The sequence below is a fragment of the Lepisosteus platostomus genome, chromosome 13 (assembly GCF_059453375.1).
Source record: "Lepisosteus platostomus isolate fLepPlt1 chromosome 13, fLepPlt1.hap1, whole genome shotgun sequence".
NCBI classification, from domain to species: domain Eukaryota; kingdom Metazoa; phylum Chordata; class Actinopteri; order Semionotiformes; family Lepisosteidae; genus Lepisosteus; species Lepisosteus platostomus.
The window spans coordinates 41,709,516-41,728,618 of record NC_142623.1 but is presented as its reverse complement, the minus strand read 5'-3'; the positions used below and the strand labels follow the sequence as shown (position 1 = coordinate 41,728,618).

The 19,103-nt window shown below is 45.6% G+C and overlaps 1 protein-coding gene and 1 long non-coding RNA gene across 4 annotated transcripts in view; one reads left to right on the top strand and one right to left on the bottom strand.

The window, feature by feature from the left end:
* The window catches only part of LOC148650663 (uncharacterized), a 190,830-nt gene that overhangs the window by 118,335 nt on the left and 53,392 nt on the right, over window positions 1-19,103 (bottom strand). The window lies entirely within an intron of this gene.
* The window catches only part of csnk1a1 (casein kinase 1, alpha 1), a 33,670-nt gene continuing 19,991 nt past the window's right edge, over window positions 5,425-19,103 (top strand). The window contains exons 1-2 of one of the 3 annotated variants that reach the window (XM_088604707.1): window positions 5,425-6,284; window positions 6,645-6,751. In XM_088604707.1, the coding sequence (XP_088460833.1) occupies window positions 6,162-6,284; window positions 6,645-6,751 (230 nt within the window). In that variant the 5' untranslated portion in view covers window positions 5,425-6,161. The remainder of the gene's footprint in view (window positions 6,285-6,644; window positions 6,752-19,103) is intronic. The other 2 variants (XM_088604706.1, XM_088604708.1) reach the window with 2 other exon arrangements.

The window sequence follows — 19,103 nt, the reverse complement described above, 5'->3', positions numbered from 1 at the left end:
GAGTGTCGCACAGAAGGGACACAATGCAAAAAAGCGAGATTATCGCTGTCCAAATGTCCGCAGGGAACCTCCTTGACCGGACATTTGCACGTTTCTGCAAGATCGAGGGCAAGAGTCTCTGTGGTGAATAGGTTTCCACCTCAACCCATCCTGCGAATGCAGTAGCAGAAGGAACAGACTCAGACAGCTGTCCGGTTACTATTTCGTCTGGAGGATCAGTGTAATACAGGGTTGTACATTACCAACAATAAAGTTGCTAATATAGGGGGCATTTTAAAATAATTCAGGTGGGTAGCTGCGTCAGCATGCGTAGGCTGCAAAGGAACAAGTTATAGGTTTATTCCATGCTGAAAAAAAGAAGAAAGAAACCACAACGTTCCGTCCGTGGGGCCTTCTTCAGGTGTGATCTGACATATAATCAACATAAAATCCTCACACCTGAAGAAGGCCGCACGGCCGAAACGTTGTTTTTTCTTTTTTTCAGCATGGAATAAACCTATTACTTGTTCATTTTAGAATAATGCAGACTGAACGTGAATAATTTAAATATGCAGTTTATTTCTTGATTGTTTTGTAAAACTGATATTTAGTGGTTAATAGCATAACTAACAATAAATATTTCTGTAAAAACTCGGTTATAATTTCGATACGTGCAAGCAGAAACGGTGTCAAGGGGCCCTTTTAAAGAAAGCTGTTACTCTCTGTACTGTGAAACCAAATGACCTTATTACCGAACCACAGAGAGACCGAGGAGCTGCGGTAATGTCGCAATGAGGTTCCCTCGATTGTACAGACATTGGTCAGCAATGAGCAGCACTTAATCAAACTGTCTGGAGCGGATTCCGTTTTCACGGAACAATGAGCCCCAGTTATTTCATCAGACAACGAGAAACGTGGCTCTGCACATTTCCATGATATCAGCCCTCCGCTTAATGGCGTTTTTATTTTCTTGGAAGAAGCGCTGCTTATTCTAATCATGTCTCCGGGACGACTGCGGAATAAGCCCATCGCACTGCCGCCGCCTGTAGCCTGACAGGCCCAGCGTTTAATGCGCTTGTCGGTCGGAGGAAAAACTAATGAGAGCCCTGATGTGGAACTGATGAAGGAAAGGGAAACTTGGATTTTCCAATCTTTGCGCACTGAAGCTCAGCAATAACCGCACGCCATCCCTCGGCGGTTAAACGGCTTTCAAGGTCCTTAACATAAATTTCCGGTTTTAAAAAGCTGATGTTTAAGTTTTACTTCGGTTCTTTTAAGATTCCCAAATGTCAAAAACTATCCTTAAAGCAACGTCTATTTGCTTGCAGCTATATTAAAACTTGCGTGCTCCGGAATCTGGAAATCACTCAATATTGAGAAGAATCTGCTGAGACGCTCCTGTTCCTCAAACCTTAGGCGAGCGCTGTCTTCCTGTTTTAAGTCCTCATCTGGAACGTGCTTTCTCCTAAGTGATAAAAGAACACCACCGTTACACTATGTAAAACAACTTGCAAATTGCTGAAGAATTCTTGACTCTAATGTCTATTTAATGACGGATCCGAGGAACAGTAGTTTTTGGAGAGAACACGCTGTCTACCCGTGTCTACCTGCTGTCAAATATCTGTCTGGTCCTTTCCATCAGCTCAAGGAAAAGCACATTATTATTGATAATAATTCGGTTAGCTGACACTTGCAAAGTGACAGGAGGAGATCTGTGCATTAACAGTTGCAGTGGCAGACAGGTTGTCTGAGTTACAAGCTTCACTTCAGTGTCTCATCCAACAGCACCAGGAGGAGTTCAGAAAGGCACCTCAGGGTGACACACAGCAGGTCACGAGCTGAGCCAGGAGCTTCCTGCTGACAAAAAAAAACCCTCCTTCTTGACCTCATGAGGACCGACAAGCCTGCTGTCCGCCTGACAGCTCTCGATTTTAACCACCCAGGAGATTCTTCACAGGGAAGAAACGTCCTTTTGTCTTAAAACCCGGTTGGCGCTCTTGCTGGGAGGATCTGTGAAAGATCTGCGGACAGTGGCCTGACGGGAGGTCTCCTGACCTGGCACTGATGCCCCCCTCTGACACAAGAAACCCCCTCGCTGTAACTGACCGCCTCCAGCCCGTCCCCCCACACGCTCGGCAGGACATCTCCACTCATCGTCTCTTCTCCGGGGCTGGGTGGCGTGGGGTCACGTGCTTCCACTGGGCAACAGCAACTGGAACAGATCCATGGCTCCCTCAGGGACGGTGTGACCCTGCGCAGAGCTCAGGCTTGCGCGTCCATTTGCCGCTCGCCGGGCTGGTTGGTCGGGAGATTTGTTTTTTGTTTTGCACACAGGAGCTCCGGTGGGCCTGGACCCCTGTCACTACAGTAGCCACTCCAGGGGTCAGGGTGGCCGAGGGGCTCTGGGTCCTGCACGCGGGCTCAGACACGCGGGCAAACTCTCTCACGCGCCCGAGAACACAGTGTTTTATTAAAATTCTGGTTCTGGAAAACAAAATACCGTGTTACGATCTGCAGGCGGCGAGATCCCGGGTAAACGACCTCATTATCAGTGGTTTTGCACAGTACAATGTCGTAATGAACTTGGAACAGTACTTCAAAAGCAAAGAGAGCCCATGGTAAACCTAGCCCACTCTAGCTTTTTACCTGTAGTTTATGACAAAGCAATGAGACCAAAAACAACACTGATGTATGCTACTAACAGTTCTACTATATAACCTACATATACTCAGCCACACTCACAATTTCCACACCTCTCTCCCTGGGTTCGGACTCTCATTCTCTCCTGCTCTCTGCCCAGTTCCTCCCTGCTCCTTCTCGCCTGCTGTCTTCTGTCCTCCTGGGTCTCTTTTTCTGCCCTGCTTTCCCTCTCTCCCTCCCGCCTGAAGAAGGCTCCACCGCCGAAACCCGTCTTTCCTTCGCCAACGAGCGGGAAATGAACCCTCACCAGAGTCACCACAGCCAGGATCGTGGCTGTGCCTTTTATGAAAGAGGGTTTTGATGTGTCATTAGCGTCCAGTCCATATTGTCACGGCAATCTTGGTCATGAGCTTCACTGCAAATGATCTGTGTCAACTAGATAAAATAATAATCACACCCGGAGAAGGCTCCACGGCCAAAACGTTGTGTTTTCTATCTTCTCTTTTCAGCATGGAATAAACCTATTACTTGTTCCTTTGCAGCCTACGCGTGCTGACGCAGCTACCCACCTGAACTAGATAAAATAATGACACTTAATAAGGTTTAGGAACGAGAGGAGGCCTTTTGGTCACTCCAGCCCGTTTGGGGGCTAGTAGCTCTTAGCTATGTGATCTGCGGGTCACGTTCAGGTGATCGGGTCCAGCCGTTTCTTGATATGTATCGTAACAAATAGACTAGCTGCACAACCACACGCTGTCCCCCTCGTAAAATGGATCTTCGCAACAACAACAACAAAAAAAAACAAGAGCGTGTTTCGGGAGGGGTTTCGCTAGATGGCGCCGCGGATCCATGCGAGCCCTCCGCTGGGGCATGACAGAGTCGGAGCCCTCCATTTTGAACATATTTGGGTCGGCTGTCACACGGCGCTCTCCCTGGTGAACTGTTCGTGTAGCAAGGCGACCCGTCGGATTTTTAATAAGAATCGAGGAAAGAGTTGGAAGTTACTTATCCGGTACTGTGGGCAAAATAAATAACAGTCAGAGCCCCCACTTAAAAAAAAAAAAATATCTTTCTCTGGTTGACATCACTAACGCGGTTGGGCTTGCCGAAAGAGAAGTGAGAGCTTTTTCCTTTCCACCCTGTAGCCATGTTGTACAGCAAACCCGCACGTAGCCGGGGCTGGAGACGGGCCTTAAAAAAGCCACACGGTTATTTACGCACCTAAACGAAGAGTGAGTAGTTTCCTACAGATTTACCGAGTGTCAGTAAATAATGAATGATAAGAATTAACTTGAGCATTTCGGCCCCAAAGTGTTTTAGACTTCTTCTTCTTCTTCCACTGAAAGTTTGCACACGCCTGGAACACACAGATGGAGAATAAAAAAAAAACGCTTCACCAATTAAATTAAGGGAGATTAAAGAGGCCGGATTGCCACCTACTGGTCCACTGACGCCACATCTAGCAGCAACCTGTTGTTTTCAAGAGGCCTGCTGTCCCGAGACTGACCCGCCCTGGCCCCGATCCAGCCAACGGGTGTTTGGGTTTTGTTTTCAAGGGACGTTCCAAAGGCGTGTGAAGGTCACCCTTCTTACCTCGGGGGTATGAAGACGAGGACAGGGCAAAACACCTTTGCACAAAGGGGTGTGGGAGGAGGGAACAAGCTCCCCTGCCTGTTGGTCATGCCCCGAGATGCACCTTTAACACCTGGGCGAAGTCCGAAAATCCTATCAGTAAACAAACACGTGAGATGGGCTAAAATAAACAATTACAGTCGGTTTAATTGTTTAATTGATTAGTCGGGGTGGAAGAGAGACCGGAGGACACCAGGACCTCCTGGGTCTTAAGAGTCCCCTTGTGTTCTCGTGGATAACCGAGACGTTATCAGAAGTGTTCAAAACCCTTTTAACCGGTTTCGGCTCTGGTAGTCAAAAGATTTAAAGCGACTTCACTCACGGTCATCATCATAGTGAAGCTTAAAATCTGCCAGTGCGGAGAAGCAGAAAGGAACGAGGTTCAGTCAAGGAAGGCATGAGTTCAACAGGGGTGGCCGAGCCCGGGTGCGAGGCCTGCTGCTCCTGGCGAGAGGAGTTTGCTCTCCACACCGGATCGGCCCGGAGCAGAGGGACTTACAGACCTAGTTACTCCCGTGAAAAGAAACGGGGAAAGAAGTATATATTTTTTTTTGATCCACCCATTTATAACCCTCAGAGGAACGAAGTTTAATCGTCAGAAACGGAGAGCAGGAGACATGTGTTTACCCCAAGTGTTGCAGGAGCAGGCGCCAGGCTGCCAGGCCATGCAGTTGAAAGGGATGCCCCAGCTCCTTTCGAGAAAGCACCCTATGAGACCCCCATCGATCGGGTACTAACTCGAGGTTAGTGGCGTCCTCTCGCCTTTTCATCTTTTTTTAGGGTCCCAGACGTGGGCGAGCCCACTCATTCCGTGTTCCTCACTGTGTAGTTCTTCATAGCGAGTGTGAAAATGCAAAGCCTTCTTGCCTTAAATGCTGTACAGTACAGCAGTATGACACAGAGTGTGAGGCTAAGGCAACATTGGGGGGTGAAATGACTGCAGCTAATGAACCAGGCCAGCGGCGGTGGTGGTGGAGGAGGAGGAGGGGGGGGCGTGCATCACGTGACGGGGCAGCTGAACGTGGAAAGCGCGCACGGCGCACGCCCCTCCCCCCTCCCCTCCCCTTCCTGACGCCGGCGTTCTGGACGCGCGCTCCCGCGGGTCCGTGACGTCACCGCCCCTCCCCCCCCCTCGGCCGCACGGCTCGCTCACTCATCCCTCCCTCTCCCCTCCCCCCGAGTCAGAGTGTCTCGCTCAGTGTGTGCGCTTAGAAGCCGATCCGCCTCGAGACCGACAGAGGGACGACAAGATGGCGGAGTGAGCGAGCCGCGCTCGGGGGTGGGAAGAAAGCCGCGCGACTCCGACAGAATTCCCCAGCCAACGGAAGGGCGACGAGGCTCAGACCCGCCGGAGAGGAAGACGACACGGCCGGTCGCTCCGATTAACGGCAAAAAACAACAACAACAACGACGAAAAAACCCGTCGCTCCTCGATCCAGGACGCCGCGCTGCGAGAAAGCGTCGATTAATTGAGGGGGGAGTTTTTTTTTTTCCTCCCCCTTTGCTGTAGTGTCCTTTTCGCCACCAGAAGAGACCGGTCTGAGGGGGGGGGGGGGGACTCCGACCGATACGCTTCGAAAAGAGAGAAAAGACGTCGTGAGGGACGACGAGACACCCAGCGCCAGCGACACAAAAGACCTCGGCTTTAATTCACTCCTCCATCCCGAAAGCCGTCGCCTCACAGACCCATGCTGTAAACCGACCCCCCCACCCATCTTCCTCCTGCTTCCAAAATATTTTCCTCCCCTCTCTTCTTCCGTTGCCTCTGTCCCTTTCCCTCCGTCCTCGACGCGCCCGTCGGCGGGACTCTTTTTATGATCTGCTAGCGAAGAGGCGGAAAAGGGCGGCGGATCGGTACCCCGAATATCCTCTCTCTCTGTCTGCCCCGGCTCCCACGGTCTGCGGGGGACATGGCCAGCACCAGCGGCTCCAAGGCCGAGTTCATAGTCGGTGGAAAATACAAGCTGGTCCGGAAAATCGGCTCCGGATCCTTCGGGGACATTTACCTGGCCATCAATATCACAAATGGAGAGGTAAAGGAAATGTTCGGAGAGAAACAACAACAGCCCGAGAGATACTCGAGTTATTTCGCGTAGCATTGGGGGGGGCAAACAGACCAACCACCCCAACGAAACTTTAGCTCTCGGGTGGGTTATAGTCTCTGTAACGTTAACGTTTGTCCTTATTAGCCGAGAAACGAGTTAAAAATGTCGCGAAGCTGCTGCGGCCCCGGAGGTGAGTCGAGGATAGTTAATTCCTCTCCCGCGGCGGGCAGCAGCTTGCTTCGCGGATAAAAACCAACCAACAAAAAAAGAAAAGAAAGAAGCGATTTTAACCCTGGGCCGGTTTATTCGGGCTTAACGACGGCGCCCTCTCTCTCCGTGTGCTTTCAGGAAGTGGCCGTGAAACTGGAGTCCCAGAAGGCCAGGCACCCCCAGCTGCTGTACGAAAGCAAGTTGTACAAGATCTTGCAAGGGGGCGTCGGGATCCCCCACATCAGGTGAGCGAGCCGGGCCCGAGCGGGGATCCTGCGCTCCCCCCGGCCGGAGCAGGCGCCGCCGACAGCGGAACCGGGTCTCCCCCCGGGGGGGGAGGGCGAGAGAAGTTGCCAACAAGTTGCGCGTCGCCGTGCTCGGCTTGGGGGGGGAGGGAGAGGGAGGGGGTTGTAATACAAGCCGCGATTTGCCTTTTTAATTGATGCCCCCGAAGTGATCGGGAGAGACGTGTCCTGCCCGGTCGCTTTCTGCTGAGCGTTACCGGATCACTCTCGGGTCCGTGGCTCTGCTAACCTACCTGTAAGAGGAAGGGATTAAACAAAATCCCCGCGACTGCTCGGGTCTTCATAATAAATGCTAGGACGTGAAGTGAAGGACCTTAAGGGGGGGGGGGGTTTGGGAGGGTTTCACGGGAACGTTTGGCGTCAAACCCCCACATTTTCGTGGCATTCCTGGCCTCTCCTCTGCCCGCAGTTGGGGAAAAAAATGGCCGCTCCTCTTTTGTTGTGTTTGTCCCAACATGTCTTCCTGCTCTGCTAGAAAATGGCGGCCGGGTGCGAGTGAAAACAACCGTGGAGGGGCCTGTGGGTATTGTTCCCCAAGGTGACGGCGAGCCCACCTTGCCACACACTTGCTTTCATTCTGCTGAAGCAGGGGTATTAGCCAGGCGTTTTACACGCAAAGAGAGATGCATCGGTTTTGAAAATCGAATTGAATTTCGTCACTGGTTTTAAGAAACAGTCATCCACGAAGCGCTATTTTTTCTTCTCCCTTTAAGCCCTGACTGCATCGTGGGGTGTTTTGCGAGACTTTCTCTTTGAGAGAGGACGTGACAGTCTAGGTGTGTAGGAACGTAGTGACGCGTTTTGTGGTCGTGTCGACTGGTATTGGTAGCGAGCTAGCAGAAAGCCAGGCGGGAGAGGTTTTGGGATTAAGCCTGGTTTTAACAGACAGTCACCTTCATGTGAGGATAATCTCAAAAGTGCCCGCTTGTTGTGTCTCTTTCTACACAGCTTACTTGTGTTGTGATTATTAGTGTTTCTGTAACTGGGGAACTGCGCAGGTTGTGTTTCAGGTTGGTGCTGCAAGCCGTTGGATTATGTATGAGGTGGTGTTTGTCACTACTGCAGAATCAGGGCTTGGTGAGTTTTGCAAAGAACCTGGGCGCCCTGGGGTGAGTTTTTAAAAGACGCAAGGCGGCAACCTTGCGTGGTATTGAGATGACTGACAATGCTGTTTTGGTTAAGTATTTAAAGTATTTAAACCCATTTACCTTATTTTAAAGCGTCTTTCCTTTCAACCTGGTAAGAATCCTTGGACTAGGGGATCTGTTGTGCTCCTTTTCACAGTTATACTAGACAGAATGTCAGTTGAGGTTTTGCACTGTTGGTTGGACCTCTTGGTTGAAAAGTGGAAAAGGGCTCAGGGTTAGTAGCTGGATCTGCGTAATGAGCTGAAATGACCTTCTCTCATTGATAACAGTTATGTAATTGACAGTTAACAATTAGTGTTGATAAGTTAGCCAGTTCTCAGACACTTTGTGACATTTCTTTAAATGGGTGTTAAACCATTTAAAGAAGAACATTTATCTAGTGTGTTGAACAGAAGTCGTACTGAGTAAAAACAATGCACCCATAGCAGTCCAGCTGTTCTTAAGAAGTGTACAGAGTCAAAATGAAGCCCTGTTAAGACACTCTATCGCATACAGCAGTCTCACACCTCACAACCCGCAATATTTTCTATCCCCCTGTACAGCAGTACTGTCGTCTTGGAAGTATTTTTGCTGATGAGGACCTGGTGCTGCTGTTGTCAAATATTATGACTAAGGAATGCTAGTGCACCCCCTCACAAGAAATCTCCCAGTTAAATGAGCACAATGAGATGAATTGATTTACGCCCTGTTGCAACTTTTAAGTAAAAACCTTCCTCTTTAGGGTTATTACTCTTATTCAAAGAACAACTATGCCAAATTTAAAAAATAATCCCTATTTTCTCCCAGTAGGGATTATAATGAAGTTTCTCATGTCCATGGTGTGTTCAGGGTCATTTGTGTTTTGTTATAATGTTGCCTAGATGCAGCCTGCGCTGCAAAAGCTTGTTAGTGTTAGAGGGGTGACATAAGAATATTCAATGCTTGATGCAATTCAGGTCTTCAACATTTAAAGAAACTGTATCTTACAGTTTTCAGTGCGCACTCTACACAAGGTGAATCTCCATACCAATAAAAAAAGCTTTTCCCTCTGGTTTTGCTATTTGGAGCTCCTGCCTTTTCCCATTCGAGCTCCAAGTTGGAATGAGCTGTGTACAGCAGCTCCCATCCTTGGAACGCCTATGGCCATCAATGTGTCTGCAGGCTGCAGTGGAAAGCTGGCAATAGGGCACTAGTGGTCAGCGGCTAAGTGATGTTTTTCATGTTCCGACTCAAGAGTAATGGTCACATCTCAAGTGTCTTCTCTCCATGACCTCTCCTTGGACAGCGTGGATGAGGTATCACCTGATAAAGACCGTTTTACATTTACAACCTCGTGACATTTACTGAAAACCCAATTCCTGAAGATTGCTCTCGGGCAAGTTTATTGAATATTTGACTTAATATTGATGTTTGCGTTAGGCGTCTTGTGACCTTTACATGGGCGCACGTAAACATTTAGGGGCATATTCAGTTTGTTTCTTTTTTGTGGTTTTGTTTTCCGAGTTAATGTCTCAGACATTACAGCTGTTTGTGGTGAGATCTCGCTGGGTGATACAATTCTCAGCCTAAGACCGCTGAGGCTCGGGGACCCAAACAGAGGTGCATCATTGCCCACAGGAAAACATCAGCAGGTGATCAACGTGACAGATTTCAGGTGCAAAATAAATAGCGGTTTGGGAGTGAAAGATAAAGATAAGATTTTGAAATATCTGAACGGGAAGTAATTTCTCAAGTGCACAAGGTCTAATTGAACTGCATGGCAGGTTTGTCAGTGCTTTGTAGTTCCCTGAGGTCTTTTAAGCAGCATGCAGCCTTCACCTGTGTCCCATCTCAACCTAGTTAAGCTCCTCCAAGGATATTATCCTCAGTGAAGGTCTATATGTGTTTGATAGCATTAAGCAGGAAGAAGATGAAGGCCTTGAGTGCAGATGGTTTATCTTTGGCCTTTGAGCCCAGTTTACAATCCTGACTTTCAAAATGGCACTGCCTTTAAAAGGGTTGTTTGTTTTTGCACATAAAAACAGGTGTTTCTGCACGCTGGTTTGCAGGAGAAGATGTTTTTGACAGCTACTGTCATTTCAGTTTTCTCTTTTGCCCTTAGCTTTCTTCATTTTAAGTTTTTCAGCTTCCAAGGTCAGATTGTTGCCTTTCTGTGGCCAAGAATAGTCTTTCATTGTGATTTGGGTGTAGATCATTATTTAAACTTTTTGCTTAACGTTTTAAAAGCTGGTTGAATCCACAAAACAGACTCTGAAGAATGCACTTTACAGAATTTGCTTTTCAGCTATTATTAGATCCAGCATCTGCTCCTGGTGGGGCACAATCTTGTTAAGTGGCTGGGGGTCTCAAATGGATTTAGTTATGAATGAGAGAAAAAGGCTCCTTTGCATCAAACCTAAGTACACTACAGCACACATGCGTGGTATGGGTTAGTGGCTATGAACCCTATGAGTCCTAGAGTGTTTGTAAATTATTTTGATTGGTTATACTCGAGGACAGACTATCAGACTGTGCTGCTTATTCCACCATGATTTGTGATTATTTATCCCTTTTTGTAACTATACCTGTTTTCCTCAAGCTACACAGCCATATGGTTAAAGGTGATGTCCTGTTTTCCTCCAAGAAACAGCTGGATGGGATCCTTGGACCAGTAGACTGCTGACTACCAGATGGACTCAATGGCCCCCACTTATTTGTAACCTTTCTATGTTCTTAAAGGCTCGTTTAATCCTTGAACGTTTATGGTTCCAATAAGGAAGTCTCTTGTTTCCCGGCCTGGGGGTAAGCACTTCTAAATGTTTGCTGTTGCTGGTATTGAGTTGCTGTGCCGTTTTAAAAGAGGCCTGGTGCTTTATTTGGCAGTGTTAGGCCAGAGTGAATGCATGGTGGTATTTACAGCCGTGACGGGACAAGAGAGATCTTTAGATTGTGTAGACAGCCCGGTGGGGTGTGCTACATTAAACGTTAATCTACCGTCTCATTTTTGGTATTAGAGAATTTTAGACGAGTGAAATCATTAGAAAATTTGTGTAAGTATTGAAAAAGGGTAATGATACAGTAAAATTGAATTTTAAAATTCATTAGCGAATAAGATATACACCCACCAGCATCATAGATTTTATGTCCTGTACTGTCAGAGTAGATGCACACTATATACATTGACATGGGTAGTTGACCCAGGACAGGAGGAATAAGCAGGAATGTTACTAAGTCTAAGAGGCATTAATCCTTTGAGTGTGGTTTTGTAGACTCTTTAGGGGTTGGTTTTGTATTGTTTTCCCTAAAGTAGGCACAGGTATTTTGCAGATGCCATTTATAGAAAGCTGATTTCATACTCAGTCACAGCACTCTGGTGAGCATAAGCCATCAGACAGCATTCCTTGCAGTTGTATTTTTAAAGTAGCAGTGTTTCTCAGTGTAGAGGTTGTGTGTGCGTGAAATCAAGAGTAATGCACATATTGAAAGTTGTGGAGTGTGCTTTGATAAAGAGTGAAGTGAGACTAGTGTAAAGTAAGTTCTTTTCACATCTTTGTTTCGTGTCCGGTTTACAGTTTAGGTCCATTTTTTTCTTTACAGTTACAGCTGCAGTTTCTCTTTTCCCTGGGACCTATGCTGATCACCAGGCACCTTTTTTTGTGAATGCAGTTAAGGGTGTCGTTTTGGAAGAGCTCCAGTCAAACTGAGCATCTAAAGGTCAAAGGAAGGCTTGGAACAATTTATGAAGGCTTGTAGTGAAGTGGGGTTGTTACAGGCTTTGTCTGGGAGCTTTTCATAAAGGTTTTGAGATACCATATCTGAAGCCAAAGCAGTTTTGTTGTTCAACTGTCCTGAAATATTGCATTTATCAAGCTTCCACACATTTGCTTATTTGCACATTAATTGCATATTCGGCATGAAAATCTTTCTTATAAAGAGCAACATGTAGCCTGGCCAAAAAGTAGTTTCTTGGCAGGTTGTCTTCACTTTTAGCATTTGAAAATGAAAGCAGTGTGTTTAATACTGTGTATCTAAGTAATGTAAGGTTGGTAATGAGATTTAGCTGTTTGGTGCGTCAGTAATTTGTGATTGCTTTTAGACGGTTAATCTGAGGTTCTCGTTTGGTCAGTCCTTAGTGGATGATTGTCAATGACAAATCGGAATGCCACTTTTGGGCGGAGCGGTGGCTCTGTGGCTCAGGGTCTGCACCTGTGGCTGGAAGGTAGGCGGTTCATATCCCGCGGCCAGCAGAGGAATCCTACTCCCCTGGACCCCTGAGCAAGGCCCTTAACCCCGACTGCTCCAGGGGTGCCGTATAAATGGCTGACCCTGCGCTCTGACCCCAGCTTCTCTCCCTGTCTGTGTCTCATGGAGAGCAGGTTGGGGTGTGTGAAAAGACAAATTCCTAATGCAAGAAATTGTATCTGGCCAATAAAGTGATCTTGATCTTATCTTTATATCAATCTGTTCATGTAGTACAGATGCTTTTACATTTTCATAGTGCTAGCTTGCTGTCCCACACAGTTACAGGTCCCAAGCTTTCACCATGAATGTAAGAGCATGGCCCCCCAAAGCAGACCATTTTAAACATGCTGCCAGTGATGAGCCAGTTCTGCCCCCAGTCTTGTGAAACACAGCTCTAGTCTGAGGACACGCAGAACAGCAAGTCAGTAAACCTGGCTTTGCTGCACGGAGTTATCCAGCTTATGTAAAGCTTGTTTCTTGGCAGGTTAGTGTGGTATTGAGCTTTGTAGTGCATCCTGCAGTCTGCCAAAGCAAACAGAAGTGGTTACATAATGGGCACCTCTAGTTTCTCCAGGATAGGCATTTCCATGCTGTTAATATTTTAACACCACTGGACCTTTGTTCGTGTCTTTGTTTTAGGTTTCATGTACCTAGTAGTCGTGTTGATAGTCACGCTTGTATTTTATAAAGATTCTTCACAATTTTAAAGGGGTATGAGATTTGTAGTTCAGCCTTACATTATGTGCATTATTGCAAAATTATGCTGATGACCTCATCCAAATTGTCAGGCTTCAAAATAAGGATTTACCTTATTGTCTGGGAAATGTGAAGATTGTTTTGCCACTACATATATATTTCGGTGAATGGAAACCACAGTTAAGTGAGAGATTCCTTCAGTCAAGATAATGTTTGTTCAGACCAATTATGAATTTAGTTCATTAAGTACTATCTTGCATGGAAATTCTACAGTATGACTACAGTATATTTTTTTCTGGACAGGAAACCAGTTAGGTAGCCAATGTAACCTTCAACATTTATCAACATCGAGGTTGTGAATTGGTCAGGTGCAGACTTGTTAAATCTAAATCAGCCTTGCAGCGGGCAGGATCTCCTGCTGCGGGCGAGACGTGATGTTGGTCAGTTAACTCCATGGGCTATTGTGCTTAGGACACAATAACACAATATGCACCACAGAGTTGTCTGTGATGCATCTCAAGGTTATTGAAATGGGGTAAATGGATCTGTTCAAGTTAATGGGACATATAGTTGGTTATAGAAGACAAGAACGGGCCCAAATGAGAAGAGGCCGTTTGGACCAACTAGCCCCTTGGGTAGCTGGGTGTTTATTGATTCCAGGATCTCATCCTACCCTTTCCCTGAAGAAAAGCATGGGGTGGGATTCAGCGAAGCAACCGGGTTGCTTGTTCAACAGCAGGTTCTGGGGGCAGGGTCCTCTGTCATTCAGTGAAGAAAGCCAGTTCTCACAGTGCAAGTAGCAAGGTGTCTGTTGAGAGGCTTCTCTGGCTGGATTTGTCTTGCTGCCTGTAATACCTGATTTAAGAGCTACAGAGCTGTGTAATCCCGTGTGTCCCGGGAGGCTGGGCTTGGCGGGGAGGGGCTTTCCCTCAACTTCATGTGACGGCAAAGTACAGTTTCAGTGAAACGAGTTCTGGGCAGATCAGGGTACTGCAAGGGGTTCACCAGGGTTCACACAGGACTGCACTATACTACAGATCGCTGGCATGACTCATGAAGGGGTGATGCAGGCATTTTCTCTGTCTTAACATCTCATCAAAATTAACCTTTTCTTTCTCAGAGCATTACTGCATATCCGTAAAGAAAACAGTTTTCATGTATGCTTTGCTTCAGTGATGCAATATTTGATCTCTTTATATTCTGAGTAGCATTCCCTGCAAGACTACACGTGTATAGCCTATAGGAGAAATATTACAGGGAGTAATTAAATCTCATCCTAATATTTGATGCCTTTATAAGGTGTTGCATGAAGTTGGGTTCAGTCCCGTATTAAGATTTTTTCCCCGTCGTTTGAAATGGAGCCTTTTGCAAGTGAGGAAATGGGTGAAAATCCATATTTGAACACCTGCTTTGGCAGGCGACATTGCATCAAACTGACCTGTGAGTTCTGTCTGGCAGTAGAAGAATTAAAATTTCTTTATGAGATAGTTTGAGATCTGACAGCAGGAGAAAATGTTTACTTTTGTTTGCTCTTCCTGTGGGTGCCCTTATGCAGGCTACACTCTACCCTGTCACATTGTCATGTGATCTGAAAGATGACTCAACACCAAAGCTGGGGAATTCTAACTTAAAAGGTTATGTTGTGTTTTTTCCTTTGCCATAACCAGGTGAGCTTGATGATCAGTTGCATGTCCCTAGCAATGATTAGATTACCCGAAGCTTTGTAGTTGAAATTCTCTTGTAACCTCTCAGTGGCCAATACAGAAAGACACAAATAATGCTTGTAAGAAAATTTCATACTAACAAATTAGACTGGCTTTGTTTTTGTTGTTGAAAAAGCAGAATATTTTAGCAATCGTTATACCAAAGGAATAGATGGTGTTAACTGCCAAGTTGAAAATACAGATGTCCACCAATGATAACTAGTGACCTTTACAATGACGTTCTTGTATTGGTTTTTGAGGAAGATACTTCTTGATCTGTGTACTGCAGTGACCTTTGTAAGCGCCTGAAAAGGTGCCTAACTTGCTTAACAAGTTGCCTCTCCCTTCACATGTACAACCAAAGTCATTGCGAATTTCGGTTAAATTTCCATTCTTCCGTAAGACGTGCTCATCTCTTCTGTGGAAGAGTGGTGGGCTTCACCCCTGGGAAGCTTTATAATGTTTTACATTTAGCGTGCTTACACCTAGGAGTAGAGGTTTCACTTGAATTTGTATATGTTGGACTTCTCTATATGGGTAAAAGGTTGGATAAAGAAGCTTAATTGTTTGATACATTGTACTAGAGATGTTTACCCTTTTTGTGTAGGTAGGAAAATGTAGTGGTAAAGGGCAGCACTGCAGAGTATTTCTTGTGTATGTCTGATAACAGAAGGCCTGTACTAGACTCACTAGAGTGAGAACAGAAAATATCAAGTGCCCTGAGAGTTCGAATGTGAATGGACAGTGCCTGACCCCTGGCTTGTTATAGAGTAAGCAAACCGACAAACCGAGGCTTCTGTTGGTTCCTGCGTAGGAGAAATGGGCAATGTGTGGAGGTCTGGCAGCCTGATTGTTTCCCGCTGAGGGGTATTCCGAGGCGGTGGGGCTTCAGCAGCTCTCAATGGCTGTCATGATGTGGAGTGCTCTGTAGCTGGGGGCTGCTTGCTGCTTCCATTGTCTGTGACGCCTCGGTGCCGTGTCTCTGAAATGCAAATCTGGAGAGGAACATCATGCTCTTAACACTCTCTGAAGGGAGTGTAGGAAGCAGATGAATAAACAGCCTCCAAAGCCATGGAGAGCTTAAGGAAGAAAGTGTCCACCTTCGCTGCACCACTGCCAATCGAAACAGGAGTAGGAATTTGTTTCTTTCACCGGTCAATCGTTCTCTCTGGTTTACAGTGTTCTTGATGTGCGTTTAATGAAACCATTTATTTTGCATTCTGCACTTTTATTTTAGATAGTTTTCAACAAATAAGATGCTGGGATATATTTGTCATAAGCTGGTTGAGTCAGTCATAAGCGAAAGGTGAGAACTCTGTGAGTCAATTGTACTGCTGACTCGACAGGTACTTTTGCTCACATCTCACAAAGTATCTCTTGAAACTAGTGAATTTCTCCCCTCCTACATTCCTGAAAAATGCATTTGTCCTATAGTGCAGCTGCCTACCGAGTGGTGTTGTATTTACTGAAATGCCCGGAAAGCATTGCTTAGGTATCGCTTGTGTGCAGTTCAAAATACACAACGTAAGATCTTCAGCACATTACACTTGCCGTGAAACTTTCATATACATAAGGATGTAAAATCTGAGGGCATTTTAGGGGCATTAAATCTCTTGAGCTTGCTACATCAATGACGGACCTGATTCTCTGCCACAGCTTCTTTGTTTCAGTGTTCAGCAGTACTGTTGCTTGCTGACTTGGGTTGTTCATTGTTGGCGTATTTTTTTGTCATGTGGTTCATTCATGCACTGCTGCAGGATTCTCACCTGGTTCTCTGTGCTTAAAAAAGCTGGAGGAACTAAACTGATTTGGTATCAGAAAAGTTTAAGCATTTTCTCTAATTTAGTTTAGCCTTTAAAACTCAATTATTAAGGTCCACAATCTACACAACGTCTCGGTCGTTTCAGTCCTGTGTCCTGAGCTATTGATTAGGTTACAAAGAGATAAGGCAATTGTTTTCTCCTGTCGTTTTGCATCTTGTGCCATGATCATCTTTACTGGTCTTTCAAATATCCTAGGACGTCAGTTTTTGTTGCAGACACTTTGATTTAATTTTGAAGTTGTTCAACTTAAGTAATTTTTTTTTCAGGCACTTCATTTTTAAATTACCATTTGTTCCCACATTTATTGTAGCACATGTGCTCTGTGTAGTATCTCCTCTTTTTAAAGGGGTGTTTCTGTGAAATGTTCGTGGGCGTCCTCCTGCTGAGAATTTTTTAAAACTTGCTGCCTTATCTTCATGCCACATGCTTTAATGCAGAGTGTGTACACTGACGATTTGAATGTGGCTTCTGTTAAAAACAGCCTTATTCCTCAAACCGTTTTCTTCGTCAAAAACACTGTTTTTAAGTAAAGTAGCAAATGTTAAACACATCATGGGATAATTTGCAATGCATGATTCAGGATCATTTTGATTCTTCTCATGCACCAGTTTTCCTTTTATGTAAATTAGTTCTGAAAGAGCCAATTTGAAATTATAATTTTTTCACTGCCACAGTTGCCACGGGGGGACGGAAATGTACTGATATTATTATGAAGTTTGAAGAAATCTCTTCCAATGACGAAAGTGTTGAAAACGCATCTGGGGTTGAATTTGAGGCTAACAGTAGAAGAAAATATACATAAAATTGATTATGCCTTTTGTTACAATGCAGAGGGTTCTATTGCTCTGAAATAGGCCAAATATATTCAGTGGTATTGTTTTCATGAGGAAGAATACATGAAAGAGTCCAGTTTTTTTCTGCTGGTGGCCTTTACGTCATTGCTCCCAGCTTGCAGTTTGCTTGATGCAGTTGTGACGTGGGTTGTGACATAGTCCTGATCCTGGCCATTGGCTAAATCCAGGATTTTTTTGGTCTTTATGGTTCTCTGGGAACAATGGGCTTGTTTCCCTGGGTAATGAGAGAGGAAGCCCGTATGGTTGAGCCCTGTTTTGATTAGCAGTGGCAGGACTCCTGCTCCTTTCTGGTGAATCTCCAGCTGAGTGCTGAGTAAGGTAAGGGTGAGTTCTCCCTCTTGTACTTCAGTTTCCCAGGCTTGTTTCTCTTGCATCAGCACTAATCCCAGTAGTGGAACGGGTGAAGTTTATTTGGCACATTCACTGATCTCATGACACAGTCCTTTCTCTAAATCAGCTGAGTGTGCTGTTCTCCTCTCTCCTCTCTGTTCCCTTCAGAGTGCTGTTGTACAAATTTACTGCAGTCATGCAGGGCTTTCTGTATGACCCCCTTTCCTTTGGTCATATTGATCTTATCAGTTAACTCCCTTTTATGCGTTTTGTTTTTAAAGAAAACTTGAATGCCCCACTCTCCCAGACTGCTGAGCTGCTGGGAACTTTGGGGCTTTCTGTGGGTTTTATCCACTTGAATAACCTTTAACTCATTTTGCGTAGTGCTTCACTGGGATTTAAATTCGAGCATTTTAAATTTGTAAACAAAATTTTAAATTTTATTCCGCCTCACTTATGTAGCGTACACAGATGTCTTCTTCTCTTTGAGGATTCCTTCCTCGCTGTGAGGCAAGGCTCGTCTGCAGGCGCACCTCTCCAGCTTGACCCCTGTTTCAGTTCTGGGTAGCAGTTAGCTGTGAACAGGCCTGCAATTTCACAGTCTGCTTGGCCTTTCGGTAATAACAGTGCTGGGGCTGTGGGAAGAACTGGGTGTTTAATGTACTTAGAAAAGTAATTGATACCCGCCTTTGTGTCTAAAGACATGTGGCCATTGACTGCCACCCATTTTTGCCTTTTCCTAGACATTTAAATTTCACTGTAAAACATAAAGCTATAATTTTAAGATGGTTGTACTTATATTTAGTTGCTACTGTGACATGGTTTGTAACTTGCACTTGTGTATGCTTTTTTTTTTTACCACTGAAGTGCAGCACTGCCACTAGATCAGGTGAAATAGTGGTGCTGGGCGAACTTCAGAGAGGCCACATTTGACATGCGTGGAAGTGGAGCTGAGCTAAAACGCACACAACTTCTGGAAGGTGCCATAGATCTTTAATGGCCATGTAGGCACGACCTCGGTTTAGCTTGCTATCCAAAGGATGGCACACTCTACAGCATGGTGTCCACTGTTGCCATAGCTCTTCTGCTGGGGGAAGAGCAGCCTTTTTTCTCGGAGGTCTTCCAGTGTCGACCAGGCTTCTGAGATGTGACCTGATCAGACCGTAGGCTGAAGCTGGCTTTCGTTTGAGTTGTCCTACAGTGCTATGGTCTCATTTTCTAGTTTTGCCATTGCAGACCTGGGTATTAACTAATTTTTTTTTGTATATAATTTTAACCCTTCATGGCCATCACAGGATTTACTCAGTGCCATTGAATTCGTCTGTGGGGCACAAACAGTAGGCTGATTACGTATTGCATTATCAGTCTGTTTCCATGGAGAAACAGCCTTGACTTTGGCAATCATTCATGACTTTGTGATTTAATACTCCTGAAATACTATTTCGATTTTTTTTTACTCTCAGGCTTTGTTATAAGAATATTCACTCCTGGATGTGAGAAAAATGATGGCATAGTGGTGTGTGTGTATATATATATAG